At 40.7% G+C, this 10489-nt stretch overlaps 3 protein-coding genes across 4 annotated transcripts; all 3 read right to left on the reverse strand.

The window, feature by feature from the left end:
- Positions 1-4213: 4213 nt before the first annotated feature.
- LOC144712687 (histone H4) lies at positions 4214-4735 on the reverse strand. Its single transcript, XM_078586948.1, has one exon. The coding sequence runs from the start codon at positions 4717-4719 to the stop codon at positions 4408-4410; it is 312 nt and encodes a 103-aa protein (XP_078443074.1). The 5' UTR covers positions 4720-4735; the 3' UTR covers positions 4214-4407.
- A 147-nt stretch (positions 4736-4882) lies between these two features.
- LOC144712686 (uncharacterized) lies at positions 4883-7276 on the reverse strand. The gene is made up of 6 exons (XM_078586947.1): positions 6967-7276; positions 6720-6834; positions 6313-6648; positions 6078-6231; positions 5939-5991; positions 4883-4981 (listed from the first exon to the last, which is right to left on the reverse strand). The coding sequence occupies exons 1-5, from the start codon at positions 7047-7049 to the stop codon at positions 5966-5968; spliced, it is 714 nt and encodes a 237-aa protein (XP_078443073.1). The 5' UTR covers positions 7050-7276; the 3' UTR covers positions 4883-4981; positions 5939-5965.
- Positions 7277-7463: 187 nt separating this feature from the next.
- Positions 7464-10150, reverse strand: LOC144712684 (SET domain-containing protein). 2 transcript variants are annotated; one of them, XM_078586946.1, is made up of 10 exons: positions 10014-10149; positions 9794-9916; positions 9412-9700; positions 9079-9197; positions 8818-8950; positions 8531-8607; positions 8253-8450; positions 7969-8164; positions 7677-7911; positions 7464-7614 (listed from the first exon to the last, which is right to left on the reverse strand). In XM_078586946.1, the coding sequence occupies exons 1-10, from the start codon at positions 10083-10085 to the stop codon at positions 7497-7499; spliced, it is 1560 nt and encodes a 519-aa protein (XP_078443072.1). In that variant the 5' UTR covers positions 10086-10149; the 3' UTR covers positions 7464-7496. The 2 variants fall into 2 exon arrangements, with proteins under 2 accessions (XP_078443072.1, XP_078443071.1); XM_078586945.1 differs by having other exon boundaries at positions 7677-8164; positions 10014-10150.
- Positions 10151-10489: the final 339 nt, after the last annotated feature.

Below are 10489 nucleotides of genomic sequence, written 5' to 3' on the forward strand. Positions count from 1 at the left end.
GGAATTTCTAGTTCTAGCTAACCCGACAAGAAAGTTCAAGCTTAGCTCAATTCCCCAAAACACATATTTTTAAAACCATCAAACAGCTAGGTTCGGATATGACCTACATGGAATTGCATCAATTTGTATGTGAATTTAGCTGTGTTGGTTAGCAAGTCGCAAGGTTTTTGGATTCCGAAAGTTAGAGATCTTCCCTTAGGGCAGGCAGCTAATTTGACTGAAGTCTTAGTATTAGAGGCCGCCTCACTGAGCGCAAGCACTACAAGCAAAGCAACCCTCGAGGCCGCCTAGCAAAGGGCACCCATTTCGCTATTTAAAGAGAGGAGAACTCTGTTCTGATTTGTTTTTTGCAGTAACAAAAAGGAAAAGCAAGAGTCATTGTTCTAGACTTGGACTTGAAAGCAGAAGTCTGTTATTAGGGATGCAGGAATGTTGCCTCTTTTTTTAGCTTTGAATTTGGGGTGATTTTTATTGAAGGTAAAGGGTATTCCCCCTGAGGGGGATCTGTTGGGTGGTCATGCTCTTCAATTTAAGAGAGTGAGTTTTTCAAATAGGAACTCTTTTAAAAAATCAGAGATTTCCTTTTTCTTGAGTTTGACAAGCTTGTTACTTTTGTTTTAAGGGTTTGGGGGGCAGAGGGCAGGGGGGGTAGTTTATAGTTTGCTTTCAAAAAAGAGACTTACCCCTCAAAGGGGATTGAGAGGGATCACATCTATCTTCTTTCTTCTTTTTCCTTTCTGTTTTTACTGAATTTAAAATCTTTCCAAACCTTATAACCCAGGTTGGGTTGAACTCCCCACATGTGATAGATATATGCCATTATAGATGGTAATGATATGCTTGGGGAGACCAATATTGATCAACTCAACGCATATGCTGATTTTGGTTCATCTCGGTTGGGGAGATGTCTTACTTCGGCTTAGGGAGATAGTTATTGCAACATGGGTTGACACAACGTGATGAGTGCTATGTATCATTATGCACGCATTTTGGCTACAAAACCGGAGAAAATTTCCCTTAGACTACTAAAAAAGTGGAATTCAATATATGAGATGCTTATTGCTAGTGTTGAGAAGATGGACATCCTTGACATCATGACATTGAGTGTATTGAAGAAACCTGCGCTGGTAGATGAGGAGTGGCAGAAGATCAAGGATTTTGCACATATATTGCGGCCCTTGTGATGTCTACCATCCTCACTTGTCAATCTAAACTGCCAACAACAAATGAAGTGATTGTATTCATCAGAGCTATAACAAGAAATATAGATACTTTCATGTGTGGTATCAGAGGTGCAACCATATGTGAAGTGAATATTGTCATAATATCATGACAACAAATTTCTCTCTACAATGCATGTTTGGCGATGAAGACCAATTTGAGTAAATATGGAGCAATCCTCACATGCAACCAGGCCTCCGCTATTGCTGCACTCATTTATCCATCCATGAAGCTACGGTTAATTGAATATAACTATGGGGATAAAGTTAGATGTTTACACTAGCTCGTTGCTCCCATACAATGATCATACAGCCACCACTGATCTCATGCATGAGCTAGATTTCTACATTAGCTCACCTCATATCAAGGAGATGGAACCATTGAACTGGTGGAAGGTCATAAGTGAACACTCATATCCATGATTACCATTGGTTGTGAAGGAATTCATGTCAATATCGGGCACGATTGATCCCTCAGATAGATTTTCTTTACCAATCATGCCGTCCAGGTTGACAACCAAGAGCATCGAGCTACTCATGACAATAAAGTGTGGGTGGTGAGCAGATGATGAAGATAGCAACATGGACCCTAGGGTTGACTAGGCTGACCTTATTTTTTTGCTTCAGCATGTTGAGTTTTATAAAATATTTTATGTATTGATGGACAACGTGTCAAGATAATTCATCTTTATTTTTGTACAACTATATCTTGGCATTCGTTTCTATTGGTTTTTTCATTTGTGACACATAAATATTTTATGAACCACTGCATATCCATGTTAAACCTAATGTTCCAAAAATATTACTCGTATAGCCCATTTGGATAATACTATAATTATTATCTATGTAGTGGTGGAATTTAACAATGGTAATTTAATTTCTGGCTCAAAAATATTTTTTAGATAATTCATGTCCACGTTAAACCTAAGGTTCCTAAAATATTACTCATAATAGTCCTAGCTTTGGATAATACTTTAATTATTATCTACGTAGTGGTGGAATCTAATAATTAAAATTTTAAGTTACGACTCAAAAATATTGTATGAAATATTTATTGCCCATGCTAAATTTGATGTTCCTAAAATAATAGTAATAATGCCCCTAAGTTAGGGTAGTATTATAATTGTTTTATGTAGAGTGGTGGAATCCAATAATTATGAAACTAATGTCAGAGCAACAAATATTTTATTATTTTAAACTATCGCGGGGGATATCTGATTATATATATTACAAAATTTTTGCGCTTAAATAGTTTTGAATTTTTTAGCTCAATAGGGCCAAATCATTTGTGCAAATTTATACAACGTGAAATGCAATTTTTTGCACAAATTCTCATTGGACATCGCACGAGGCTTTTAATGAGACTCCTGAATGGCTTAGAGTATGGTTCATTTTCATACCCTAATCCATCATTTATTAAGTACTGATGAGTTTTGTGGATCATTGAAGAACACCTTCAATACCCCTACTACCTTGGCGAGGGACTTTATGCATCTTCTTCCTTGAGTCAATCTCCTCTTATACCAATGTCGGGCTATCCCATCTTGACCACTTAATCAATATCATGTATTTCTTACTAAGGTATGTTTGAATCGCATGGTATGGAATTCATATAGCTCAGTTTAAACATAACTGCTGTTACACAAGATACCTTTCATATCTTAGGTCAACAGACTACTTAAACAATTGGGATATGAATCAACCTAGTTGAGATTTCACTATTATACCATTTAGGAATTCATATGAATAACTTCAATGAACTCTTTCTCTAAAGAGCACCCACCATCTTTCTTTAGTGTCTTCACACTAATCACCACAAGATCATCCATACTTATCATATAAGTGGGATCAGATAGTGTTATTCTATCCAGATAACTTGATGTACATCTCAAGTATGTAATGAATACAGATATCTATAATACATACTTGAAGACATATGATCAATGTATTATGATATCATCATTATTCAATAAGTTATTGTATGTATTCAGGGACGTAATTATGATCATTACACAAGAATAAAAATGATTAAATATTTAATTCAATGAACTTAAATAAATCATAGAAGTGTAATTGGCTTGATGACCGCATGTCAACTTTCATATATGAGACTACATATGATCTCGAAAAAAATAATTAGCCTTTTCCGTATCAAATATTGAAAAATTTAGCAGAGAACACACTATTTATCAAGGCCAATATCATTATTTTTCTGTTTATTTAATAAAATCAATTTTTATGTGTAATAGCAAGTTGAAGTCATATTTAATGTTTTACTTCTATTTTAGAGTGATATTCTGATACTTTTGGATTTCAGTATTTTTATAGATTTATTTGACATCAGTTTCTAAAATAAAGTATATTATATGTTAGAATACATTTGTATGGAATCTTATGACATTGGGAACAAAGATTTATTATTTTATAACTATGAAATTTATCATAATAATTTTGGATTACTTAAGGGTTTCTGATTTTGTTCACCCTGGCATAGGTTAACACTTGACTAACTCAAATGGTGTACAATTAATGCATAAATACATTATCTAGATATGCTATAACAATATCACAAATCATAGTGCCATAGTAAAAACTCATTGGCTAATAATCGTTGAATTAAATGCGAGGGTGATTTTCACCAGAGAAATGAACGAATCAAATCAGTATAAATGTGATGGAGGAACATATGCCAGCTACTCCACTGCAATGAATTACCTGAATGTACATAATGGTAATGTGCGCACGCGGCATCTCAGTGACCAGAAAGGGATCCACATTAATGTGGCAAGCGCATTCAGGATGCCTTGTCATATCTTTATTTGTTCATCATGACTCCATTTTTTTTTTCAATACAGGGACGCATGTTTGTGTGCCACGAGAAAAATCAGAAACTGACCTGACCTGGTTACTTATCAACGCATGCCACATGAATCGGTCCCTTATTTTACATAGTACACGTCGCACTATCTAGGCAATAGATTTAGGACGATGTAGACAAGGAACAGCATATCGAGCCAGTGGACATTAATAAAGAGTTTGTCCTCCGCACCAAGAAGATTGAATTAAGCCAACAATTTTACTTCGAAGACACAATTCCTGCTCCGACTCTACTACGAAAGGCTACGACTCGTCAGAACACGAAGATCCACAATTCGCATTTGAAATCGGCGAGTACCTTCTCCGTCGGTCAACCGCCAAACCCGTAGAGAGTGCGTCCCTGGCGCTTGAGGGCGTAGACGACGTCCATGGCGGTGACAGTTTTCCGCCTGGCGTGCTCGGTGTAGGTGACGGCATCGCGGATGACGTTCTCGAGGAATATCTTGAGGACGCCTCTCGTCTCCTCGTAGATCAGCCCGCTGATGCGCTTCACACCTCCACGGCGCGCCAGACGACGGATCGCAGGCTTGGTGATGCCCTGGATGTTGTCTCTCAGCACCTTCCTGTGCCTCTTCGCTCCCCCCTTCCCCAATCCCTTCCCTCCCTTACCTCGCCCCGACATCGTTTTCCCGCCTCTTTCACCGCTCCAAGAATTTCAAATTTAAATCTGACGTTTGAAGGACGAGGCCTCGTACTTATAGCACTGTTTCGACAATCCTGCACCGTCGGATGCCACCGCGTATTTCGCAGTAACAGCCGTCCGATCTGAAACTTGTTTACTTGAATGTGATTGGCTTGGACGATGTGCGAAGGATTGATGACGTGGCTCTTATATAATTTTACTGATAGAATCCAACCCGATAAGGAACCCAATAAGGAAAAATCTGACATTGGTAAAATGGGACGAGAATGTCACTAAATGCCTAAATATCCAGTGAAGAGATGGGTCAACTAGGTCAGAAGGAAATGGCGATAGAGAAAGAGTTAAACATAGAGAGAGGAATCAAGTCGACATTGAGATCAAGTTGAAGTAGAGATAGAGATAGAGGTAGAGGTAGAGGTAGAGATAGAGATGGATATTGAGGTGCAGAGAGATTGAGACAGATATGCATAAACGGACACAGATAGATCAAGCGAGAGAGATTGAGGTAGAGGTAGAGATAGAGATAGAGATACATATACGGATACAGATAGATGTAGCCAGAGAGATTGAGATAGAGATAACAATACATATATACAGACAGAGGCACGGAGAGATATTGAGATTAAGATATAGATAGAGGTCGGGAGAGATATAGGTAGAGATAGAGATAGTGATAAAGATACAGAATAAAAATAGTGACAGAGCCAGAGATACTGATACAGATAGAGGCACGGAGAGATAGAGATTAAGAAACAGATAGAAGTAGAGATAGAGACAGTGATAAAGATACAGAAAAAAAATAGTGATAGAGGCAGAGATACTAATACAGATAGAGACCACAAATAGCGATAAAGATAGACATAGATACTTATGGAGAACAAAATAGCCGTACACGTAGAGATAGAGATAGAGATAGAGATAGACATAGACATAGAGATAAAAACAGACATAGAGATAGAGTAGAGATTGGGTAGCGATAGAGATAGAGATTGGGTAGAAAGAGAGTGATAGTGATACAGATACAGAATAAAAATAAAGATGGAGATAGAGATACAGATACAGACACAAAATAAAGATAGCGATGCAAAGAGATACAGTTAAGCATAGAGACAATAAAAATAGAGATAGAGATAGAGATAGAGATACATATACAGATAGAGGCAATGGGAGAGAGAAACAAACAGGAGAAAGAATGCACCTTTTTTAACGATAGTCTCCTTCCCCCTCACGATGAGTAGAGCACAAAAGAAGCTACCCATAAAAAAACACAGGATTAGAGATTTTACATAAACTTTTCCTAGCGATGATCAAACCGATGTTTGAGGAGACAATCTCACCGACGAGAAGCAAGGCGAGCGCGACAAGAACAGTCGTTCGAACCGGTCTTTTCAGATGCATGTGATGTTCCTTTTCAGCAAGATGGGCGATCACTCCTTCCTTCAAATTCTCCAAGCAGCTTTCCCTTTTCTCTCCTGACATTACCTTCGTTCTCTGTTCAGACGGGACGAACACGCATTTATGATCTCGCAGTCCCCAAGAAAAGAAAACCCTAACGATGATCTTCATCTTCACCTGAGAAATTCGAGCAGTTCCATTCATATCGATGCGTAGAGAATTCGCGCCGGCGACATTGTTGTCAGCTCTTGATTCGTGGAAGGTCGTCTCAGATTTTGAAGGAGGAGAAGGCGGAGAAAGGAACAGCGCCAGATCATTGCGTTCGTCCTCGTTAAGATGAATCCATCTTAGCGGCTCCTTTCCTTCTTTGATCAGCGTCTCCCCCAAAGCATTCTGTACTTGATCAATCTGCTCCGATATCACCTGAATGAACTGAGTATGCCTGGCTATGGCGCTCTTATCCGTAGGCCGGCGATTGTGGCTCTCTCGGACGGCTCTTTCGAACTCCTCCAGCTGTAAAAGGACGACGAACGGCCTTAGCCGCATAGATCGAAGATCGGGGAGAACTAGGGCTAAGAACGAACCTGCCACTTGGCAGTGCCCAGTGCAATTTGGAGTTCTCGCCGGATGTCGAGGAAGACGTAATCTCGGTGTTCTTCGTTCCGCTCTCTGAGCCACATCCTGTACACGGATTCCATGCTGGAAAAAACGCGCGCGATGATCACTTGACATTCAAATGAAAATTCGTCGAACAGAAAAAAAGTTACAAAAGCAAACTGGATAGGAGGCGAAATCCTCTGCGGATTGAGATCAATAAGAGGAAAAACGTACGCATCGGCGGAGTTTTGAACCTCCTCGGCAGCGAAGAAGAACGCGTCCTTCTGCCACAAATCAAAACTGTTAAATTCTGCCATGAACGAGATGATCAGCTCTTCTGCTAACACTTCCTCGGTTCCTTAAAATCTTTAGCCTGCTGATTGAGCTCAATCTAGTGATAGAACACGCGAGAGATCGAGAGAGATGGAGAGAGAGAGAGCGCCGTGCACGGAATACTCTCTCTCTCTTTCTCTCTCTCCCTCTCTCCCTCTCTGCTTCCTGTAATCAGAATTCTCTACGGCAGGAAAAAAGGTGAGAAAGGAGGAGGAAGAGGAATAAGCTGCCTTTTTTTGTCTTCTTTTTCTTTCCACAACGGCGGTAGTTGGCGGGCCATGGCCGCGGGCCCCACTGTCACTACCGTGGGTCCCACGCCAGCTCGACGGGTTCGATTTCGTCTGCGGGTTCACCAGATCAACGGCTGACAATCGATCACGGTTAGGCCGGCGATCGCGTTGACTAAGAATAAATATTTATTAAAATTGTGACTATGGACGCGCCAGCGATTCGAGAGCGACGACTGAAGAGTCCACGACCGAAGAGATGATCCTCCGCTGGGAGTCAACGAAATCCAGTGCCAGCCGAACGTCCCACGTGGCATCGTCCCTGCGGAAGAGAGCGAATCAGAAGAGGCCACATGGACCAATCAGGAGAAGGACAAGAACCACCTGGCCAGATCCTCGGCTCCTATCTGGTCCATCATGGATCCAAATATGGACTGGACTGCCTCCCAGACACCGCTCTCGGCGTCGTCGCCGTCGACCCCCGGCCTGAGCGCCGACCGGAGTCGATCTACGAGTGGCGGCGGGATCCCGAAATTTGGAGGTCCCTTCCTCTTGGACAGCCACGTACCCCGGACCATATGCGTTGACCAGCACTCATCCTCCTCGGAATCCTCAAAGTCTACCCAGGACTTAGAAGAGTTGACTTTCTTAATAATGAAAGAGCATGAGGATTTACCCAGTGGAATGACGTCATATGGGTTCTGGCGCAGATCTCGAGGCAGAAATCCGTAGAAAGTGATCAGGTGAGAACTGGGGAAGCTCCCATAACTGAGAAAACACTGCTCCCCTTCGTGGCATGGTCTTGCTAGTATCAGTCTAAGGGAATTTGAAGCTGGGTCAATCTTTCCGTACCGAGTCACGTGAGGGCAGAGCTGCAAAGCAGAAAAAAAATGTATATATTTCTTAGAGGGCAAACTTGAAGCATATTCATGTTATGGTATGTTTAGTATGGTCACGTGCCGAGTGATTGAGGAAGCCCGCGATGGGCACTAAGCAAGTTCTTGGATTGCCATCGGGGAAGATTATCTTCATGCCGTTGGAATACCAGAGCTCGCATGCCCAGATGAATTGATCCCATGTGTATAAGTCTGGAGGAAAAATCTTAGGATGATTGGCGCATAATGTGGGACATAAAGCATCGTATTGATGACGCAGGTGCTGGAAATAAAAAAGTTTTGAAAATTAATGAATGGGAAGAGATAAAACGAAGATAAAGATAGAAGTCAATAAGGGCTGACCTCTTTCGCCTGAATTAGTTCCTCAAAGAGAGCGGTCCCCTCTAAAGCAGAAAGAGCATGAACTCCGAAGCTCAGTCCTTGAAAAAATATTAATTTTAACATAACCAATGGTGAGAAAAAATACGACCCAACTTGAACAGGATATAAATAGTAATTTTTTATAAAAAAATAAATAATTGCTCCTTTAGAAACCACAAGGATGACTTCAAGAAAGAAAAAGGATTGAAAATCTAACGACGTGAAATATACTGCACCGTAAATTCCGTTGAAAATCTAACGATCATCACCTGTTCTAAATTCTGTTGGAAGTGCATCAAAGTAGGCCCTAAACTTAGAATTTTGATCGTGCCTTGCTTTCATGCTCCAAAGTAAAGCCATGGTTTCTGGGGAGATGCCACCCAAGTTTTCTAGTATGGCAAACTGCAGCAACGACACAAATCATGTGAGAGTTTAGCAATCTGATCGATCCGCAAACTCGCTAGATGATGATCGACAAATACTATAAATAGGTTCACACAAGAAAACTTAGGCAAAGCTACAAAGGATACCATCTCAGATTCATAAACGAGATCCTCATTGATAATGAGGGAGGATGGGATCTCTAAAGCCGTAGACCCAACTTCAAGATACTGCGATGCCACTGCTCCTCTACCAGTTCCCTCAAAATCTACAACAAATTCAAATATCATAGAAAATATTGTCCAACATCGGCATAAAATAGAGTTATTATTGCTTAGTTTATGCATCAGTCCATGCTGTTTTCCTATTCTTCTGAATTTTAGATCTCTAAAAAACGTAAGATATCAACTGCAACGATCAGTTCCAAAGAAAAGAATTGGGGATTAAAGTAATGTGCGACTTCCAAATAATGTGCGACTCACGACATATCCTGAGCTTAGACTTCACCCCGAGTTCCTTGCCCCACTTTAAAAGCATTTCTTCGGCATTAGAATTGGGTTCCCCGCTGATCTTGTAGTCGTCGCATTGGGCTTCGATCTTTCCCAGCAAATCGCAAGTGGCCTTCCTCAAGAACTGCAATAAACCCGCTAAACCCCCCTTTGAACCATCGAGAGAAAGGTCGATAGCCGAGAGAACTGAATTAAGCGACTCGATCTCATTTCTCGGGGTAAACGGCCCAATATCTTCGTCTTCCACGAAGTATATCTCTGACTGCGAGTTTTCGTAAATTTGATTTATTAACCATGCCTCTCAACGACCAGACAATGGTGAAAACGAAGTGGAATATTGAATTAAACAACTCACCTCATCCAACAGAAGAATCCTAGCACTCTGGACCAGCCGATCAAGCGCAAGGAGCAGCTCGTCCTGGGTTGAATCATGCCTTAAATGTAGCTCCGGACTTAGGTTTCTGGCGTCCAGCAGCCTCTACAGAACGAGTTTCAAACGGGTAAATACTCTCGAACTCTACAATCAGGCTGTAAAATCGTCAAAGTTATTGGAAAACAACGAGGAAGAGACCTACCTTTTGTTTGCAGAGGGAGGGAACGTCTGCTTGAGCCGACAAGCACAGCTTAATCATTCTCGCATCTCCCATGTTTTGTGCTGCAATCTTCGCGGGGATAGTCTGCTTTGAATTATCTCCCGTACTTCAAGAGTTCTTTAAATGCTTTGATTTATTTCCATGGATCGTACTTGAATTGTCAGAAAATTATTTGAAATAGAAAAATAACATATGTTCATGACAAAATCAATGGATTTGACAATTAAGGATGGAGTAGAAAAGGTTTTTCTTAGTTGAAAATTCAAACCTGCCCATACCTTGCTTGCAGCTTACATTGCAAACATTTGAAAAATATGAATTTCAGAGAGACTTAAAACTTTAGATTGATCTAGGCTCCTAGATTCTACCGACAATTCACTTTAGTTTATTGGTTAGGTTTTATTTACAAACTTTATCTAGACTTGACTTTGGGCTTCAGTTCTTTAGTTTGACATCTG

The sequence above is a fragment of the Wolffia australiana genome, chromosome 15 (assembly GCF_029677425.1).
Source record: "Wolffia australiana isolate 7733 chromosome 15, ASM2967742v1".
NCBI lineage: Eukaryota > Viridiplantae > Streptophyta > Magnoliopsida > Alismatales > Araceae > Wolffia > Wolffia australiana.